The sequence below is a fragment of the Rousettus aegyptiacus genome, unplaced genomic scaffold (genome assembly GCF_014176215.1).
Source record: "Rousettus aegyptiacus isolate mRouAeg1 unplaced genomic scaffold, mRouAeg1.p scaffold_m13_p_5, whole genome shotgun sequence".
NCBI classification, from domain to species: domain Eukaryota; kingdom Metazoa; phylum Chordata; class Mammalia; order Chiroptera; family Pteropodidae; genus Rousettus; species Rousettus aegyptiacus.
This window is the reverse complement of record NW_023416308.1, coordinates 69126159-69148570: the sequence shown is the minus strand read 5'-3', so window position 1 is coordinate 69148570 and position 22412 is coordinate 69126159. Positions and strand designations below refer to the sequence as shown.

At 37.0% G+C, this 22412-nt stretch overlaps 2 protein-coding genes across 4 annotated transcripts in view; one reads left to right on the top strand and one right to left on the bottom strand.

Moving 5' to 3' along the window:
• The window catches only part of LOC107518547 (prolylcarboxypeptidase), a 55878-nt gene extending 50848 nt beyond the window's left edge, over nucleotides 1–5030 (bottom strand). Inside the window, exons 1-2 of one of the 3 annotated variants that reach the window (XM_016160328.2) lie at nucleotides 4963–5030; nucleotides 3630–3836 (exon numbers count right to left, since the gene is read on the bottom strand). In XM_016160328.2, the coding sequence (XP_016015814.1) occupies nucleotides 3630–3797 (168 nt within the window). In that variant the 5' untranslated portion in view covers nucleotides 3798–3836; nucleotides 4963–5030. The other 2 variants (XM_016160330.2, XM_016160329.2) reach the window with 2 other exon arrangements.
• Nucleotides 5031–5040: 10 nt separating this feature from the next.
• DDIAS (DNA damage induced apoptosis suppressor) lies at nucleotides 5041–20927 on the top strand. Its single transcript, XM_016160327.2, has 5 exons — nucleotides 5041–5154; nucleotides 11591–11719; nucleotides 15666–15827; nucleotides 16769–16886; nucleotides 18003–20927. The coding sequence occupies exons 2-5, from the start codon at nucleotides 11607–11609 to the stop codon at nucleotides 20619–20621; spliced, it is 3012 nt and encodes a 1003-aa protein (XP_016015813.2). The 5' UTR covers nucleotides 5041–5154; nucleotides 11591–11606; the 3' UTR covers nucleotides 20622–20927.
• Nucleotides 20928–22412: the final 1485 nt, after the last annotated feature.

The following is a 22412-nucleotide window of genomic DNA, read 5'->3' as shown; positions in this document are numbered from 1 at the left end:
TCTCTTTGGACACACACACACACGTACCCTGACTAGAGAACCCTGACTAACACAGTAGATACCACTCTCAGGAAAATGACAGCCTGAAAGGGCCCACTCTCTTTTCTCACTACACCACACTGTAAAATGCCCTTAGGACTCACATTTTAGTCTGCGGGTCCAGGATGGGAGGTGGAGAGTAGTTAAGAAATAGGAAAACTTTGTCACCATAAGCCACACATCGCATGGAGTCCTTTACAACACTAGCATCACACATGTACCCAGAGCTTCGATGTGCCCAAATAATGTACTATCCTTTGTCTGGTCTCCTGATTCAGTTATTTCAGATAAAAGAAATAAAATATTCCTACTAAATCGATAACATTTGAAGACTTTGAAAGAAGAAGAAAAATAACTAGCAAAGACTTTACTTACCTTGGTTCAGTCATCAATTCAAATGGAGACTACAGCCAAGAAATCAAAAGAGGGCTGAGAGTCAAAGGGGCAGCAGCAATGGAAAAATTAGGAAAGATCACCAAGAACAAAGATTTGTCATTCGAGACAGACCAAGGTTAAGATCATTCACACCCTCATATTCCCAATTACATGTACAGATGCAAAAGCTGGACAGTAAAGAAAACAGACTGATAGAAAAAATTTGATTCGTTTGAAATACGGTGTTGGAGGAGGGCTCTATGGATACCCTGGACTGCCAGAAAGACAAACAAGTGGAGCCTAGAGCAAATGAAGCCTGAAACATCACTGAAGGCAAAAATGGCAAAACCAAAGCTGTCCTATTTCGTCTCATCATTAGAAGGCAAGGTTCTTTAGAAAAGACAACGATCTTGGGAAAAATAGAGGCAGCAGGAAAAGAGGAAGAACAAATACGACATGAGCTGACTCCATAAAAGAATCCATAAGCATGAGTACACAGATGCTGAGCCAGGTTACTGAGGACAGAACATTGTGGACATCACTCACACAGAGTCAGCCAACTCAGCGGTGTGTAACACACAAAAGAGGAAAGTAAAAGATAAAAAGGAAAATAAAAAATTATTTGTGTCACTTTGCTTTGTTTAGGCTTTCTCTGGTTAGTTATTCATTCACTCCCTCAACAAGTACTTATTTTGTACTTCATATTTTTTACAGGCTCTTCTGGATACTGGAAAGTGCTATCTAGCTGGAGGGACACACAAAATACTGAATGTGCAGAGTGAAAAAGGACTAAGTAAATTGCCCTCTAGTCAAGAAGGTTTCACAGAAGAGGTGACATTTCAGCTGGGACAGGTATGAGTTTAGTAGAGAAGGAGGATGATATTTCAGACAATTTCTAACACAGTAAATTTCAGTTGAGTCTATGACGTATGTTGCTAAAAGTGTATGTGTGTTGCAGGTAGGGAGGCTCACACCATGATGTGAAATTAGAAAGGCCAGCTGGGGTTATGTAGTGAGAAACATACCAAGGAATTTGACCTTTATCTTGCTAACAGTCACAGTTATGGAGGATTTCTGAGCAGTGGAGGGACAGGGCTATAGCCTAAGCCTTTTTACTGAAACCATTCATGAAGTGTATGTGCATCTAAGGACAGCTGGGAACAGCTTGGTCAGTGGGACAGATATAACCACAGATAAAGAAAATCATTATGAAGTTTGATAAAAATTAAACCTTGAATAGAAACTGAGCCCTACTGTTATAATAACAATGTTTATTATTAAAAGGCATAAAAATATTTCATATGCTCTAACTAAAATACTAAAGTTGAGTTTATGCATACATAGTCATAACTAAAAATCTGTGGCCCAGAAACTGGCAACTACTATAACCATTATTATGCAAATAAATACATATGTGGAAATTTTTCTCAAATGAAATAACACTCAATTGGAGTTGATGTGAGGAAAATGATTATTATGGTAATAAAGATATATGTGGAATCTATGTATTAAAATATAAACCAATATTCATATTTAGGCCAGAGGGCAAGAGGAGGTTGAGTAAAGCCAAACGTTTTACAAATTGCCAAAATGGAAACAGAACTAGTCTTAAATTACATTTCTAAAGAGTGAAGTGGTCAGGAAAGGTATCTACTTTGAAGGAATATTAATTAAGAGCTAATAAATCATTTGGTTGTTTCTACTCTTTTTCATCATTCCTAAAGGGGTTTTAGAAATCCTCATTCCAAAAGTTCCCCTTCAGTTTTACTTCAGCAATAGTACTTTGCAAGTAGTAATATAAAAAATCAGTATATAAAATAGATAAAAGCATTAAGCTCAGCCTGAAAGAGGTCAGGGAGAGAGGGGTACTGGGAAACCCTAACTTGGCATCAACTTGGACCTTCACCCACCATTCCTATGAGATGTCTCCCCAAAGAGCCCTCAACTTTTCTCAGTGAAGTGTGAAACATTTTGGTCCTTGCTCAAACCTCTAAGTTTACAAAGGAGGAAACTGCACCCTAGAGAATTAATTTAAGTGAGTTGCCTAAGAAAAAGACCCCTATTTCCTGGCACCTCTGCTAAACTTAAAATGTTTTCTCTTCTTCATAAACTCTAATACAAACTTCTGCATTAAAAAACATTTCTTATAAATTATTCTACAAGTTCATGCCATCGCTCTATCCCAAATTCCTGTTCAAAATCCACATAGGTCAATAATCAAGAATGTAATAAGTGTCTACTGGAGGACATACTATGCTAGGGATATGTCATCTGCTCTCATTTTACTATTACCCAATCCCCAGGAGATCAAGAAACTGGGCTCAGGGAGGTATAGTAGCATCCCCAAAGCCACTGAGCTAGCAGAGTGGAATCCTGGTGTATCTGATTCTTAAAGCCAAATCTCAGACTCCTGCATTCTTTCTAATCCCAACCTTTCCCAAATCTTTAACCATCTCTAGACAAGTGCCCAGAAATACGGAACTGTAAGGATCCTGTCAGTTCACACAGGATGTACATTTCCATACAGGCTTGTCCAGGAATATCTCATGCCAAAGCCACGCCCAAAGGCATCAAGCCCTGCTTACATTTCTAAACTCAAGCTTCAGACCAGAGATGCTAACCCCCACCCCCATCTCACTCCCAAAGCTTGACATATCCTAACTTCCTGTATAGGCAGGGGCTACACATATGTTCAGTCTTACGGAGACCAGGGAAGATTAAAAATTTAATAAAAGAGCTACAAAATCAACTTTGAGCTGAGCATGAGATGACAGGGTGGTGTTTGAAGTGGAATATGAGATACCGTCTAATAAGATATTGGAACTTTGTATTTAGGGGTGGCTTTGGGATAAAGGATGACTCACAGCAGACGAGGGGCCAGAGTCGGCATTAAAAAATTTGGATTTGGGAAGAGGTTGGGGGAATTTGGATTAAGGCATCCTCCGGGAGCAGAAAGACTTGAAACGACTGTCATAGCTAATTACAGAAGAGTGGAGCCAGGACTGATATTAAATTATTGGTAATGGGAGGAGAGATTTTAACGAGAACCTAGACTTGGGGCCATCCTCTGAAAAGTGTTATCCAAAGATCGGAGAAGTTATAGGCATTATAGTTTTGAACTTCTGGGTGGACTCCAGTGCTTGTGGTCCTGTCGCTTGGGCTGGGGGCTGCAAAGCCCCAGTCCTCGCGACCAGGCCCTATCTACCAAGCCTTACCTTCTGTTGGATGTAGTGAATCGAGTACTCCATGACTATAGAGGGATGCGATGTGAAGCCAGTTGACAAGTGCAGGTTGTTGAGGGCCCTTACCGCCGGAGGTACCGGGATGGCGGCGCCAGGCGTCAGGAGAGCCAGGAGAAGGGACAGGAACGTGTGGCGTCCCATGGCTCAGGCTGGCGTCTGCAGCGGGGGTGGGAGGTAGACCTGCAGAAACCAGCAACTGGAGCCCGCCCCGCCTCCAACAGGCTCCTCCCCCGGGAAACTCAAACTCACCCCGCCCCTCAGCAACACTGCCCAAACCCGTGACCCAAGCCACACCTCCCCCATCCCCAACCCAACCCAGAGAATGCCACCCTCACTTTAAAGTCCACCTCAATTTCGGTCACATTCCCAGTCTACCTTCATCATTCCAGGGCCCCATCCTTCCTGACCACTGAATCCCATCCTTAACTATATCGCCCCCCAAGCCCACCTTTCGGCTTGGTCGCCCTACATCCTCGCCTTTATCGTTACTGCCAAACCTTGCCCTGTGCGCCTTATTTCCATTGCCACATCCCTTACCCTTCGCAAATCCCATATAATGGTAATAATATCTACCTTGACAATTCATTGATCTTTCACTATATGTCACTACATCACTAGGCATAATGGTACACACATCATCCCATCTAACAGCAATCTTGTGCGTCGTGTGATTGTTATTCCCATTTAGAAATGAGGAAACAGGCTAGGACAGTTGCGGATACTGGCACTGGGTCACCCAAATCAGAGGAAGTGAGAAGCACTGGTTCCTCGCACCCCACCTCCATTACGTAAGCCTAACCACCTTCAAAGGTACTCTGTCCGTGGATCACCCCAAACCTCCGTGTTGCCTACACAACCCAGCCTTTAATGGAGGTCGCCCGTGTAGCCCCGGAATCCAGCTTGGTTCAGTTCCCTTCTTCCACGTTACGCCTCCTCCTTTCTCTGCACGCGGCGGCCGCTTTGGGCCTCCCCACCTTCCTTACACCCTCCTCCTGCCGCCAAGCCCTTTCTGCCCCGGTCCCCGGGCTGTGCCACGCCCCTCGGGCAGAGAGCTCCCTAATGTTTTCACGGCTCTGCCAACCCCCTTCACCCAGATTCCGCTTTTTCCAGTCACCCTGCTGAACCCCAGTCGGAGGAGGCGGGGGAGAGGCTCCCACCCCTTCCCGGGCTCCCTACGCTCAAGTAGCTCAGCGCGACCCCCAAACCAACTTGAGACTGTACTATTGCTCTACCAGTCGCGGAAGAACTTTCGTCAAACCTGTCTCTAGACCCAGTTTGACCCAAAGGGTTGTTCCCAAACACTCACAGGACACCGAGGTTAATCACCGCCCTCGGCGGCGCCTTTTCCTGATTGGCTCGGAGGCACCATGGCCAACTCATCACTTCCGGCGGAAAAGGACGCGGGAGATTCGATTGGAGGGCGCCTGGTCTGCCGCAGCGACCGGCCGGCCTGCGTTTCCGAGCGTTGCCCGGGCAGGGTCCCCGGCCTCTGCCTCAGGTGAGGAGCTGTGGGAAGCGGTTCTCGGGGAGGGCAAGGGCCAGAGGCTCCGAACGAATTATCCTTAACGGCATTATAAATGAGACTCAGAGCACTTGTTATTTTTCCAGTAGTCAACCTCTTCCATAAAAGGCCGGTCATGAGGTAGGGAGTGAAAAGATCAATCATTTTAATTTTAGACAGTGCTGTTGCTTTTTTTGAGCATTTACGGTGCCATCGAGCTAGACACGGGTGGAACTGGAAATACAGAAAGGAAAAGATGTGCTACTCCAGCTTCAGAGGTGCTCAGAGATGCGTATTCAGCTGGCTGCTCTGCCGAAAGTAATACCTGATGAGAAGTAGTCTTTTCTAAACTGGGCTTTGATGGCCCAGAAGGAAAAGTGATTAACTGAGCGGCGTGCTCAAACCAGAAACTTGCAAGTTTTCTAGATTCCTTCCTTTTCTCTCACATCCAGCCAGTCATATCATACTTTTGCTGCCATTGCGTTGGTTCAGCACCCCGACCGCTTCATATCTCTGACTGTAGTCTCCCAGCTGGTTCTCCCACTTTCATTCTTGTTACCTTCCGAGCCAGTCTCCACATTGCCAAGGCTGATAAAGCTCAAATCTGGTCAGGCGCTTTTTAAACTCCGCATTTAAAACCTTTCAGTCGCTGCTGATGTTTTCCCTCAGGTTTAAGTCTAAACTCCTGAACAGGATTTACAGGGCCCTTGTCTGTCCTTTGTCTACCCCTCCAGCTTTGTTATTCACCACTCTAGCCCTAGGCTCTAGCCCTACAGTGTGTCTTTTTGAATTTCGCAAATGCCATATCCTCCTTCACCTCCAGAACTCTTCTAACCTTGTCCCAAACCTGGCTAATTTTTACTCATTCCTTTGGTCTCATTTTACTAAGGCTTTTCAGTCAAGAAGTCTTTCCTGACCCTGGAATATTGGGTCACAAAGCACCCAGTAGTTAGTTATTCATTCTGCAGATAATTTTAAGTCCTTCCATCCTCTGTGCCAAGAACTGCTAGGTACTGAGATTACAATTGTTAACAGATTCCTGTCGTAATGGAGCTTAAACCTTTTATGGATGGATTTAAGAAGAATAACAGGGAAACCTATTTGAATTAGGTTGGTCTGGGAAGGCCTCTCTAAGAAGTCGACCCTTGAGACCTAAGGGACTAGAATGATCCAGCCGTGAAACAAAGAGTGAATGGGTTTTGCAGAGGCCCTGAGGCAGAAAAGAGCTTGGCATCTTAGTTTCAAGAACCTAAGAAAAGACCAATGTTGCTGGAATATATTCAGAAAACATAGTTGTATGCTATGAGTCTGGAGAGATGGGCAAGGACCAGATCCCTTAGTTCTGAGGCTAATGCAGGAACATAAGCAGATAATGATGATTTGGATTAAGGTGATGGCAGAATATAGGGAAGTGAAAGTGAATGATGGTTTTTAGATATGGAAATAACTCAAGCATTTACTGATGGATATAATGTGGGAATTGAGGGAAACAGGAATGAAGGATGACTCCTAGCTATCTGGGGTATCTGGGCTAGCTATCTGGAGAATGGTGCCATTTACTGAAATGGAGAAAATTGTAAGTAAAGAGGATCCAGAGGAAATTAAATTTACCTATTAAACCTTGAAATGCCTATAAGACACTCAAATACAGTTGTCTCTCAGGTATGCAGGTAAGATATGGAAATTTGGACCTTGCAAATATGTGTACTTTTGTGTCACTTCATTGGCCATTATACATTGTCTTAGCCAATAGATTATAAATTCCTTGAACACAAGAGCCATTTTTTTCTCTCTGTAATCCTATCCCCTTCCCCATCTCTAGACTAGAACTTTAGCTATCATAAATGCAGTGGACAAACTGTATTTTATACTCACCAAGATTTTCCTGGGTAATGTTTTAAAAATATTTTTCACCAATACTACTCCAAACAAGAGAGGTTTTTGTCTCTTTATTTTTCATTTATTTAATTTCCATCTCCTGCCTGCCTCTCTTTTTCTTTTTCTGGAATTTTCTCAGGACTTGTTATGACTGCCTTTAGAAAAACTAGTCAAAGTATTTGCCCTTGAAGGAGACCAGTAGATAATTATAAGAAAACAACTAAAATAGCCACTCTTCTTATAGCTGAGTCCTCTTGGCATGGAAAATATGAAACAGGAAATCTGAGAGCAGCAAGGTGACAAGAGATTTTTTTGCAAAGCAAGACCAGTTTGGGGAGGAATGAAAAAAAGAAGAAAAGTTAGTTATATCTCTGTTTCCATCTGTCATTTGAACTGAGCACTAATTTTTTAAAGGAATGATTTCATCTTTTGTCCACAGTCTTGAAACAAATACAAATAGTTTAAGTGTGAAGTTTGACCATACAATGTAATGGACTAGAAAAACTGGTGACACCTACTCATCAGAAGACATGAATTCCAGACCTGATTCTACCTGTTTCTTAAACTGTAATTAGTTATTTCATTTCTTTGAGAGAATTAGGTGATGCTGTAAAAGCACTCTGAGAACTATAAAGCATTCAAAAGAAATTATGAGCCCAACTGGATTATAAACTTTGTTAAAATAGGATCTTACACTTCTGTGTCTTCTGTTTATTACTCCATATGCCAATTCACATAAATACTTAATTAAATTTTTCTCCATGATCAAACAGTTAACAAGAATTGTTCTAGATTTTCTAGTGTAGCCCAATCCTAGATTTTCTAATTAGCCCAAAGGAGGAAAAAAAGTGTGTTCATATCTGGGCAAGGTTTTTCAGACTATTAAGATACCTCCTAAGAACTTGGTAATGACAGAGATAAGCTGAAAAGTCACCAGATATTAGAGCAAAGAATTACAAAGTAATCTGAAAGAGACTTGAATTGAATGCTCACAGGCTTTATAATTTAACCGTAACCACGTTAATCATACGTGTTGTTCATCAGACAGCCCCAGTGGCTAGGTTTTTAAGTGTGGGCAACATAAGACTTGCCGGAGAACAGGCAAATTCTCAGACCCTCATCCATGGGGGCACAGAAATTAAGCTCTGAAGTTGAGGCCCAGAAGTCAGTGTTTTATCAAGCCCTCCAGGTGTTGTTGATGCACACTAAAGTTTGAGAATCACTTGGCTAGTATGAAAATGGGATGCAGGGCAGCAATCAATGAGATATATCTGGACCCACTGACAAAATAATATAATGTGAAGGGGATGCATCAGCTATATCATTAGCCTGATTCCATTAAATTTTTGACTCACCTAACACCCCTTCTTCAAGAAACTTTGTTTATAATTTGGCTTAACATGTAGCTATACCCAAAAGAAAATATAGGCTTAAGATGTATCCCTTCTTTGTGATGGTAAAATAGTAAAGCATCTTTGATTATAGTTTAGCTCCCCATATGGCTTGGCTAGAAAGAGAGAAAGCAAATATTCCATGGTATTCAGTGTTAAATTAAAAATGTACTATAGTGTGTCTACGTAACCCCCACATAAGTGTAAGTCTGTCAGAGTCTTCATTCCTGGACATTTACTTAGGCAATCTCTTGAGCCTTCAGAATAAAAGCTAACTGAGGCCCTAATTAGTTCCCATCAACCTACCCTAACGTTTGCTCTTTTTCTCTCTGTTTCCATCTCAACTTGTTTCTACTTTAATGTGTGAGAGATTGAGAGGAACTACATTTTCTTTCTGAGTTCCCAGCTAGTATTTTTACTACATTAAAATTTTTTTTCTAATTATAAATGTAATTTTTTTAGAAAATATTTTAAATTTATAAGGAAATAAAAAATTGCCTTTAATCTAACAACTCTGAGAGAAAATACTTTTCAAGGAAAGGTTGTATATTTTCCTAACTATCCTCCTCTTTCGCCATTCCCCCAAGCTAATACTACATCAATCCCCTTATATTTTCTCCTAATATTATGTTCATTTCCTTTATAGAATTTACAACAGTTTCAGTTAAACTTTGTGTGATTATTGGTTTAATATCTGTCTCTTACATTAGACTGAGTTTACTGACCAGGAGGACTTTGTTTACTTTCTCCATTATCACTAACATCTGATATTTAGCAGCTGCACAATAAATACCTAGTAAATAAATATATTGAGCTTATTAAATTGGAATATGGGTTGCTGTCTGTGATGGGACTGAAAGAAATGTAATTGTTCTCAAGGCTGTCATCATGTTTTCCTAACTTTAGTATTTACTCATTCCTGATGGCTTCATTCAGTTATCCATCAAACATAGATTCACTGTACTACAAGTCAAGCAGTAAAGAGAGAGATGACAAGTATCATAAAGGAAATACTATGAAAACAGCAAAAGGAATAACTAACAGTAATTGTCTAAAAGAATATTATTGCATTTTCGTCCACCAGACAATGAATGGGAAGTCTTTTTGCAATTTGCTGAGGTTTACCAGGTGAAACACTAATAGTAAAAATAGTTTAACCTTTTTCATTTTGGCCGTTTAGTTTTCTAGACATCCTTACCTGATCCACTAGAGGGCAATAAACCCTTAAATAAGACAATTTAACAAAACTTCCTTTAAAAATATAACAATTAGTGTTCATGCAATTAATTTAGAAATGAATCCCCAACAATTTCTGCTTATATGTTTTTCATTTATTGGTAAATTGTCTGCCCAATTATACAGTAAACATTTTAGGACAGGAAGTGTCTTATTTTTAAAATATCCTCCACTACACTTAGTATAGTGTCCTAGTTATCTTGCAGGTTTAATCCATTTCCTAAAGTTTCAATTTGATAGCAGTTATAAAGAATATGCTTTGGTGAATGCTGATATAGTTGTGGTAAAATGTAAAATTTTATTTTAGAGCCCTAAAGAAGATAATCTTTGCAAATATGACCACAATTAAGATAAAAAATTGGAAATGAGGATAAAATGTAAATAATGATTAAAATCAGTTTTAAATAAACTTATTTAAATATTTAATATTTAAATATTAAGTATTTAAATATTTAAGTGTTTAAAACTTATTTAAAGTTTTAAATACTATGTATGAAACTACTCTGTGCACACTCTATGTACACATTTAAAATTATTTTGTGATCTGGTAAAATCGTGTTTTATATTTAATGGTACATTGCAGAACTGACTTAAAAAGATGATAGCTGAAAATGGGAAGAAAGTTAATAGCTGAAGTTCAGATCAACAATTTTTTTTTAACTTTGCACTTGGTATATAAACAGATGGTAAGAGATGGCATTTTCAGGAGGGAGCTTTGCCCTCTTATCTCTCCTAGCTCACGGGTAGGTGTACCAACATGTTACACCCTATCCAAAACGGGATTTTAGAGGAGATGTAGAAGGAAGATGCCTTTGATGACATATATTCCATCACTTGTGTTGGCAAGGAACTTGAGGTTAGTAGCATTAATAATGGCAATGTTCTCCGACCCTTTATGCCTTCCCCCTGTATCCTTTATCACCTACTCTTACCTTATCCTTAGAGATCGCCATGTGGCCTAAGATGAAAACCCAATCTAGGAATACATATCTGCTTTTGGTGAAACTTTACTAGTCGTACATATTTAAGGATCCCAAAGAAAGGGTAATAGCAAAGAATTAGGAAGCATTAGCTTTTTCCCTTATATTCCCTTTAATGATGTAGATCAGTAATTTATATAAATCTGTTTATATTACATCTTTGTAAGTTTCCATCTTTCTACCTTAGACAAGATTTTATTTTCACAGAAATCTGATTTTGATTGATGGACATGATTAGTATCACTTTACAATCTCTCTTCCATCATTTACCACATTTCTAAATTTCTGATTATCCTATGAAGAGCTATACTTAAAAGATTCTTTTGTGATTTTTAAACTGAGGGCTTTCACTTTGCAAGAATTTGCAGATGCTAGTCTAAGAAAGTATAAAAGAGTAGAACATTGTTGCTTTATTGTTTTACTTCTCTGATATATTTTAGACAAGGATCTTTAAGTACTTTGAACTCTCTCTTCTCCATATAACATTTTGCTTTTTCTGTTGAAATATTTTTCTTCAAGCTGTGTAAAAATGTATACCATGAAATCTAATAAAGTTATTTTTTCAGCTAAAAAGGACCGTTTCCTACCAATTTAGTTTCTTTTAAGAATTATATAAGTTCATTTAAATTCCTTCCTATTAATGGTAGAAACAAGCTCCGTATAGTTTTTCTTATAACGATGTGAAAGAAGCTAAATGATAGATTTCCTGAATTACTGAGTTGGAGTATTTATTCAGAAACAATGTTTGAAGTATTCTGTTTTAAATCTTATTTTTTCTATTAATATTTTTAATTAAACAGAAAAAGAAAATTAGTTTTCCAAGATGTTGATGCTACAAAAGATTCCTATTGGCTTTGCAGTGGAAGTTAAGAGGTTTTCCTAAGAAAGGAAGTATACACCTACAATTAAAGATTTGCCTCTCACCCCAGTGAATATTTTGTTTTGTAGGCTACCGTGTGAACACATGATTAGAAGAAGAAAATTTCTTCTTGCCTCAGTTCTTGCTCTTCAGAATTCAAGTTTTATATATCCTTCATGTCAAAAGTGCTTCTCGCGAATAATCCTAGTCTCTAAAAGGTAAGAGTAAAGCCTGTAAACATGAGAGAGGAAGTGCAAGTCAGTTGTAAGTCAATACAGGAAACAGAAATTCCCCACTTTCATTTCCTCACTGCTACAGCACAGCAAGTATATGACAGAGAAATTCCATACTCTAGCCTTTGCGAAAAGATTTTACAGACACCAAGGGGCAAAAAGACTGCTGCCTAAAGATTTTCTTCAAACCCCAAATCCTTAATGACAACACCATAACAGATGTTTTATGTTTTATGGGGTTAACTTTTTTCTTTTTTTTAACCTCTAAGATTTAGAGCAGTGGTGGTTTTCAGATTACATTCTGCAGAGCCTTAGGGTTCCATGCTTCTAGAGGAAATTGGGATTAGAGAAAGAAAAGTGGATCATGCTGACAGTTAGGATGGGCTCTGGGGTTTCCACTTTAGTTTCAACAAGAGCTCCATTCTTATCCTTGTATTAGGGTTCCAAGATTTCATTTGAATAGGTTCCATGATATAGATAAAGATGTAGAAATACAAATGTAAAAAATACATATACAGAAAGTTTGGTCCTTCATATAAGAAGATTGTCATATTTACATATGTGTATGTATTCCTATATATGTACATATATGTGTGAATAAAATAATTTTTTCACATGAAGGACCAAATTAACTTTATATGTATATGATTTTGTGTGTGTGTGTGTGTGTGTGTGTGTGTGTGTGTGTACTCTTCCAAAAATTGAGCCAAGGAGGGGACTTATTTATCCAAATAAGCTATCTACCCAGCCCAAATTGCTCTTCTAGGTGACTTAATGGGACCCATAGTCTAGAAATCTGTTCGTCACACTAAGAACTTTTCTCTCTTGTCTTAAAGTATGAATCATAGCTCAGAGACTATCTACCTATCCTCTCCCCTGCCCACCACCCAAAAAGTTTGTGACATTTACTTAAGTCAAATCAATTTTAAACACTTAGATTATAGTTTCCTCCTTTTGGAAGGAAGCGGTATATAAAGCATTAAAGACACATTTTTCAAAAATATTTTTCATTACATTGTGTACATTCAATTAAAGATTTGCCTCTCACCCCAGTAAATATTAATAAACTATAAATTTGGAAGGGACATTGTATAATCATCTAGTTGAGATTCTTAACCTGGGGTCTACAGGTTAGGCGATAGGTGTCTCCAAAGTATATAAACTGTGTTCTGGTTATATGCACATTTTTCTGGGAGAGTGAGTCTATTGTTTTCATCAGATTTTCAAGAGAACACTAAGAATCACTAATCTCATCAATTCTACTTCTAGGATATATATGTAAGTACAGTAACCTAGAAAAATAAACAAATGAAATTGCTATTTTAACTGGTATCAAACAAAGAAAGTAGCATATTACCAATATTATTTTAGACAAATCCATTCAGAGGCTTTTTGAAATCAAAACTATTTTCATAATAATTCCAAGGCATTATTTCCACTTTCAGTCACATTCTCTTTGAATGCATAGTGGAGTTTTCGAGAGACTGCATGACATTTAATATCACAACAGATTGAGCAGAAAAGGAGATATCAGAATCCATCTGTTTTTATCGAACCAAACATTAAAGGGATCTGAAAAATGTAAAACAATGCCACTCTCTTCTCACTAATTTTATTTTGGAACACATACTTATTTTTTATAAAAATGTTCTTTTTGTTAACCATACAATGGGTCTATTATTTTTAATGAATTAATACTTTTTAGATTTTTCAATATTCATTTCTCACTTATTTTTATTTAATTTCTCATATTTAATTTAAAATATGGATATTACATAACAAAAGCTCTTTGGTATTCTCTATAGTTTGTAAGACAGTAAAGGTCCTGAGACCAAAAAAATTTGAAAACTGCTATTTCATAACAAATGGCATTTTGGAAATAGGAGTGCTTCTAAAAGTTAAATCGAGGGGCTGGGATCTGAATGTGTTGTTTCTACCCTTGCTTCCCAAAGTGTGGTTGAGGAACAGCTACATCGGCATCACCTGGGAGCCTGTTAGAAATGCAGAATCTTGGTCCTTGACCCAGACTTACTGAATCAGAATCTTCATTTTAATAAGATCCCCAGATGACGTGTATGCATATTAATGTTTAAGCTCTCATCTGTATTACTCCATACTAATGTTTATTTATTTCAATCCAGCCTTATTCCCAAAAGACTAGAGGAAACTGTATAAATAAATATCTTCTTTATACATATATGTTATATAAAAGTATATGTTATTTAGTGTGTATGCATTAATATTAGTAGATCTAGTTTTGGTTAGGCTGTCATTGATAATCTTTGTGCAGGATAGTTCATTATTGCTCTTAAAAGACATCCAGGAAAAAACTTCTAGCTAAGAATACAAAGCCTTGGATTTGGGTAACATTCACTAATTTTGTCACCTTGGTCAAAAATTTACCCTAGTTGCCCCATTTGTAAATGGGGATAAATAACCTTATTTATGAAAGAATATATGTTGCAAATATTTGTAAACTGTAAAATGCTGATGCATATTATTTTAAGATTTGCTAAGAACTTTATATTAGATATGATAGAATTATGAATATATAGCTTTTAAAGAATATGTATTCAATAATCTAATATAATTTTAAAAGAATTCATTTCACTAGAGCTTGGTACTAATGAGGTTTTAATCCCCTAATTACCTTTACTTAATTCTATGGCCAAACTATAGCACAAACTCTAGCAGATTTGGGTAAAATTATATGATTGGATTGACAAAGATCCATCTTCATTGTAGCAAAAAATAATAATAATAATTAGATCTAATGATGTTGAATCAGTAACTTCTTACTTGAAGGATTGACCTTTGTTCAAAATAGTCACTTTGGAGTCGTGGAGTTCAGGCTCCCCCTAGTGGCTGTCTGGCAGCAACCAAATTTATACAACTATATTGAACATTTTCTATTTGCATTTTGCCACTCTTTTAAGCTATATCGTTAGTGACACAAAGGAAAAACAAAGTCCTAAGATTAACCATTTCCATAAGATGTTTTAAGTGGTCAGTTGACTAAATTAAGAATTTGTAAGATGGATATCAGAGTTATAAGATATTGCGAACAACTAAAAAGGGAAACAGTAGACATGATAATAATCATTACAATATTTAATATAATTATGAGCGATAAGCAGACTAACCCTATTAATTTGGCAAGATCTATAATAATATTTTCTTTACTGTATTTTCTTTTACTTTGTCTCCTTTTATCCTTCTTCAACCCTGGATTTTACAGATGAGGAGATAAAGGTTTAAGGGATTTGATAACTACCCAAAGACCAGAAAGTTAATGCATGACGGTAGAGTTAAACTTGATATACAGTTTTTTACAAAAAAGTCATTGGCCATGATTATATGTTGCCTTAAAAATAAGTTAAGTAAGATATTTTGTACCTAATTTTTTGTAATCTGATAGATTCTCAGCATATTTCTCTGAATTAAAGAAAGTAAAGCTGTTATAATGGTAAGGAAAATGTAACTGGGTACTCTGTATAAATATTTATTAAATGTTTCAAGATTATTATTTTCTTAACAAAAGATAGACATTAATTTTTATTTCTCCTGTTGGTGTGATACTCACTTCATTGTATTAGTTTGCACCCCCTAACCCCAGACTATGATATGCTTCGATTTGTTAACGATGATTTAACTACCCGATAAGAACATCTCTCTCCCACTCCCCCACCCACAGTTTTCCTTCACTTTTCTGTAAATTTAGTGCTACTTAATTTAAATCAGTAAAGGCAGCTGTTATGCACAGAGAAATTCAAAAGAGGTTCATCTTAAATAGTTTAAGAATATAAGTTGTATGGAAACATTTGTACACAAAATATTTTTAATTTTTAATTTTTCAGATTTGTTTTTCATTTGTTTTTATGAAAATAAAAATTAGTGAACATTTCTATACTTCTCCCCATCACTTTTCCAGGTTTAATTGTCCAAAATGTGGCTCTACTGGTGAAGCTGAAAATGCCAGTTACAGATACAAACTTTCCATAAAAGTTGCAGAATCAAACAAATTATTTGACATTACTGTATTTGGAAGCTGCTTAGATGCATTTTTTGGTCTTACAGCCACTGATTTGCATAGGTAAGAAGATTTAAAGCATTCTTTTTCCTAGCTTCTCTTTTAGCATATTAATAGAATTTGAAGATATGTGTTTTTAAAATAATGTGCATTTAGTAAAAAGATATCACTCAACCTCAGATCAGTTTCTTTAAAAGATAAACAAGAAAAATAAAGATGTTTATTTCCTGAATAGATATTGTGATGATGTTAAACCAAGCTCCTTTTATTCAGGACAATTAAACTGCGATTAGAATATTAAATTACAAAACCCTAATCCAAGTTAGAGAACTATAGTATAAGTAAAATGGTTTCAAAATGAAGGATTATCCTCATTGAGGTTGGCTCAAGCGGTTAAGGTCCCTTTTGGCAGAAGAAGCCATTCGTGGGTATATTTGCATATCAGAAATTGAAATTTAGTCATTTCTCTCACTTGTACTGCAGCTTCACCTGTATATTTTGACCTGATGTCCTGAGAATGCTAGGATATATATAAGCAATTGAAACATTTTTATCAACTTGTCTTCTATCCTCTTCCCCTAATCACTTGACAGAAGAAATCTCTGTCTCCTTAGAGTTGAGAGCAAACTTATTTGAAGAAAGAGGCAAGAGACCATAGTTAGGATTGCCAGGGAAGAGGAAAGGCTTCCCTCTGCTTTGAGAAGAAGGACAAGAGATTTCACCACTATTCCCACTACCAGTTTTAGAATAATTGCTGGGTCTGATTACTAGGCAGGCATCTACTTTTTCACACTTCCTTGATCAGTTGTTTTCATCTTTCTAGCCTAAGGAAAACCAGAGGGAACAAAATGCTTGGCTCTTAAAGTCACTTTTTTATATATATATGTAACTCAAAAGGGTTCATGCTGCATTTTCAAACTAATAATTTGTATCTTCTGACTTTATGGCAAGTTAAAATTTTAAAGCTTATCTCTTCACATTGTATTATTTTCTTTCTAATCAAGATACGTTGAAGATCCTAATGAAATCCCAGAAACACTGGGCAGTGATGCTACTCAGAACCTGTTAGCTAAAGCAGTTGAAACTTGCTTTATTGGACAGAGCTTCATTTTTGGAGTGACGGTAATTGAGACTAGCTTTCTTTTTCATATTCTGTTAACATTTCCATTATAATGAAATGACTTGAATTCTCTAAATAGTTTTCGGAGTCATAAATGTGAGAACCTGTAGAAGCACTTTAAAAATAGGCTATAGCCAATTTAATAAAACACTGACAACTTCTGCTTTCAAAAGTCAGAAAAGCCTAGTTCAGATGCTTTTGGGGCTTTAAAATTTTAAATTTATTATAAATTCAGATGTGTTAGATATTTGTTTTGATGTTTAGTATTTATTTTACCTTCCAAACTTTGTTCAAATTATGTAGTAAAACTTTCTTCAACTTTTTCACTTTTTATTCTATCATCTGTAAAAAGAGAAGGAGGAAACTTTGAAGGCAAAGTATCTGCATATTGATAACTCTAAGACTAGGTTTGGAAGGATGGTCTTAAATAATTATAAAAGTGACTATACAAGTTAAAAAGAATGTATTGACTATGAAGGAGTAAATCATTCTCTGTCTCATCTATGCTAAAGAGAACAAATGGAAATTTTGTCCATATTGGAATCAGGGTTTTAAAAACAGTTATAGATCACTTTACAACCAAACAGTGAGAAAAACTCAAAGCAAAAGTGAAGCTAGGAGCTACAGAGCTTTTCTTTGTTAAAATCTTAGACAGTTCTTTATCTTCTTTTTTTTTCTTAAACAGATAAGAACATTCCCTTAGACACACAAAGTTTGTGGAAGTTAATGAGAAATATAATAGCAGCTACCATTTATTGAGCAACTCCTGTTTGCTAAGCACCACAGTTTTCCATGTGTTATTGCAAATACAATAATCCTGCATTTTTATCTTTATTTTATCAATGAGAAAAGCAAGGCTCAGAGAGGTTAAATAAATTGTCCAAAGATACAACACTGGTAAATATTAGAACCAGGATTTGGAGACAAGTCTCTTTATTCCAAGGTTTACTGCTCTTATTTGAGAGCAGTAAACACTACTTTGCGTATAACACTAGAGGAATTGAGATTATGGGGGTGGGGTTATAATTGTATCTGTTTCAACCTTTTAAACCTGTTTCACATTCGGGTCAAAGGAAGAAAATTTTATTCTCATTTAAATTTATTTACTTCTTTTGCAGAATTTTGAAAACCAACATGGGCAAAGTTCAGATTCCAGTAACTTCTTACAGCATTGCCCTGACCACAAGAAAGAAGTTAAAGCACTAGTAGCCTGCCAAATTGTTCTACCAGACCCACGTGTTGCAGGCTCCACTGTCATTGACTATTTCCATCAGCTCTTGCGGCTCACCGACTTTAGGAAACTTCACCGTGGCTCCCAGACACCTAATAGTCACTTACTTGCTTTAGAACCCTCCAGCAGTGATCTCAGCAACATATATGATCCTGACAGCAGTTCTAGTTTTTTTGAGGCTCACAGCAGAGAGAATTTTTTAAGGTTCTGGCAGCCATCACTTGAACTCACTTCCATTGTTTCACAACCAGCAGATGATGATAATTTTTCAGCTTCAGAACAAAGCAAAGCCATTGATACTCTTCATCAGAACAGAAAGTGTATCTCCTTTGCAGAGGCCACTGGTTCCAATAGCTCCCATGATGCCATTCAGGGTCCATGGAGTCTTATTTCATATATGGATAAAAAGAGTACAGCACAAAAGTTGGGCAAAGAACTTGGCTTACAAGCTAATCAGCCAAGTGCAGTTCACAGCAGTCATGAAATTGGAGTTACTAGCTCTAATTTATTCCCTTTGAAAATGCAAGAGCCCCTTGAGCCAAGTAATACAAAATCCTTCCACAGTCCAGTGGAAATTAAAAACAGGTATTCCCAGTGTGAGTTAACACGTCACCAGTGTCATGATGTAGCTACCCTCTTAAGCCTTCAGGAGAGATCTACATGTCCACCGTCATCACTCAGACTCGAAGAGATAGCTGGTGGTTCCCAGGATTGTGACCCCGAGATTTGGGATGAACTGCCATTCTCTGAAAGTTTAAACAAGTTTCTGGCAGTTATTGAAAGTGAAATTGCTATAACCCAGACAGATGCCAGTAGTAGAAAACATCATCGAGATAGTGACATTGATAAATTACATGCAGACCACAGCAAGTTATGTGTGACTCCCCAGAAAACTACTGGAGCTTTGCCTACACCACCTATATCTTTAAGATCATCACAAGCAACAGTCAAAGCAAACTCTGAAAAAGATAACTTCCTTTCCAACTGTGAAGCAAATTTGACTCCTCGTGTTCAAAATGAGTCACAATCAGGTAATACAGCAGAGGCTGTCTCTAAAAGTAGGAATGGAAGAGATATTTCTGAATATTTTCTGCCAGACACTTATTTGTCAGCTCTGTTTCCATCTTCAAGAGGTCTAGGAAAACCAGCTACTCTTAGGAAGTCTACCAGAATTCTACCACATACAGCTGATATTTCACTTAAGTGCAGTACTTCAGAGAGTGACCATTCTTGTCTCAATGTCAAGTATTTTAATGGATGTGGAGAAAAATCACTTTCAGAAATGAGTAAAAAACTGACAGCTTTTTGTACTAGGAGGTATAATGATTTTTCTGACCTTTGCAACTTAGAAAATAAACAACATAGTAAGTGGCCTAAGAACCAAGATGACAGTTTTACAATTTGCAGGAAACTTACATATCCTTTAGAAGCGGTTTGCAATAGTAGTCCAAATAAAAGTACAGATACATTGAAAGAAATTCCTTATGGACATATTAATAATACTTTAACACAGAACTATTCAGCTGGTCCTGAAGGTAGCTATGATGCTTCTGCTGATCTCTTTGATGATGGTGCTAAAGAAATAGACGTCGCAACAGAAATTACCAAAGAATCACAGGATATTGTGTTACAACGGGGAGAGTCTTTGGCAAAAAATCATCATACAGATTCCGATTTTTCACTGAGATCGCTTTCTGAAAACTCCAGCCCATCTTCACAAAAATTATCCTTGCAAAACATATCTGTCTCTGTGTATCCAAAAACATGCTCTTCTCCACCTCATTTTCAGTCAGATTCAGAAAATGATTTTGAAGATAGCCAAGATTTTGTTCCATGTTCACAGTCAACTCCAGTTGCAGGATTTCACCAAACAAGAATTCATAGGATGAAAGGGGCTTTCCAGAAAATATCTGCCTTTTTAGATCTTGATGGTAACTATAAAAAAACAAGGATTTCCTTTGAAAATGAGGCACAGCAAGCCATCCCCAGCTGTTCAAAAAATATAAATATAAAAACACCCTGCCAGAAATCCAGAAGCCCTGTTATATCTGGTATTACACAACCAGAAGTTTTCAACAACTGTCCTGTTGCCAAGTGCCTTGCATCTGACATTGATGAATGGGTCCCTCCTACCACAAAAAAAGTATATCTTTCAGATGTGCTTGTATCCCAAGCCATGGGTCTAAGGAAATGCCCTGCTGCCTGTAATTCACCTGATCAAAAAGAATTACCGAGAAAGAAACTAAAATATGTCAAACAAGGAACTGATAAACGTTTAATTAAGAAGTCAAATTTTAAAAATATGCTTACAGCAGTAGTTACAAAACAGAAAACTCCTAACTGTAACAGTACAAGTTCAGGCTGGATTTCCAAAGAGCCAGTTTTAGGACTTGGTTCTTGTTCAGAAGTCAAATGTTGCCTTACGTTTTCAGAAAATTGGCCACCTTCAGTGCCTGAAATGGAAAGTGCATGGTCTCCTGAATTATTTTCACAAAAAGTCACCTGAACCCCATTGCTGAACTTTTAAGGGTAAGTCTGTTCAGAAACTTTTGCCTCCACCGGCATGAAAAGCATTCTTACCGTTTTGAACACTTAAAGAGAAAAATAGAAAAGAGGTGCTATTGTGCTTTTTTAAATGTTTGTAAAGCCATTGTTTTTCTGAGTGTTTTATCCAGAATACTCTGATTCAGATAATTTGACACTTTATTCTATATTATTCATTCTACTTTAGTAATAATTGTTAATTTTGCTTGTTAAAAGTATTTGTTAAAAATACATATACATTTAGTAATAAAGTTTTTGCAGACTACAACTTAAAGTCTTTCTTAATTGTCCGTTATAGCTCAGAAAATGCCCACTGTATCAAACGATTGTAGTCTACTGGGTAAGACAGACATATAACAGACAATTTGACTACAATGCAGCAAATTCAATGAAAGAGGTTTTTAATGAGAGTTATAAAAGTTTATGTTGTTATGGGGTCATGATAGAGAAACAGTTAACCCAGCAGCATCTGGGGATAAGAAGAAAGGTCAATAAAAACTTACTGTTTAGATGATGGGATAAAGAAATTATAGTTCATTTATACAGTGGAATATTACTCAGCCATTAAAAAAATGAAATCCTACCATCTGCAACGACATGGATGGACCTAGAGGTTATTATGCTGAGTGAAATAAGTCAGAGAAAGATAAATACCATGTGATTTCACTTATATGCAGTATCTAAGGAAAAGAAACTAATCAAAAACAGACTCACAAATGTGGACAATTTGGTGATGGACAGTGGGGAGGGGGGTTGTGAGGCTGAGAGAATAGGGTGAAGGGTTGAAGAAGTACAAATTAGTAGTTGATAGTTGGGCACGGGGATAGGGAGCACGGCAGAGGGAATGCAATCAGCATTAATATGATGGCTAAGTGGAGGGCCAGGGGAGGGAGAGAGCAATTGAGGGGATCATTTTATGAACATTATAGATGTCTAATGTACTGTATACTTGAAACTAATTTAAATAAATTTATTTTAAAAACTTTACTGTTTAGAGTTAAATGTGAAGCTCACTATTTTATTTAATAAGTATTCACTATGTACTTACTACATGCCAGACACTGTGCTAGGTTCTGGGGATTCAAAGATGAAAGCCAAGCCCTTTCCCTCAAGAAATTCATGGTCTAATAAATAATTAGTATCTCGTAAGTTCTATGATAGCAGATAAGCTTGAGGTGTTAATAGGAGCAAAAATGAAGAGTACTTTCCAGATACTCAGATCCTTAGCAGCACCTCAGCTGCACCCTGCAAAATCTTTTACGTATCTCTGGTCAGCTCCTTTAGCCATTCCTCACAGCAACTATCCAAAATCTTCATTCTCTACATACTACCAACCCATCGATATTGGAGACCTACTGTTATTTGTCTTTGGTTTGATAATGATATTGTAATTATGTAGAAGACAGTATTTTAAGGAAATTTCTGTTGAAGTATTTAGAGATGAAATGGTCTTTCTGCAGCTTACATTCAAGTGGCTCAGCAAAACATGATACAGATTAGATAGAAAGATGATTAGATAGATGATAGAGATAAATATTGAAAGCAAATATATATGCAGAAGATAAAATGTTCCAAATGATTGACTCTAAGTGGTTGATACAGATGCTGTACACTTATTTTCGATATTCCATGTAATACTCCTTGCTACTTCCCTGCTGGCTACTCTCATCCTTTGCCAGGTTCCTTTAAAAAATAGTCACTGTCAACTTTAATGCCGTTCACTGTTCAACCTGCTGCAATCTATTCTCTCTCC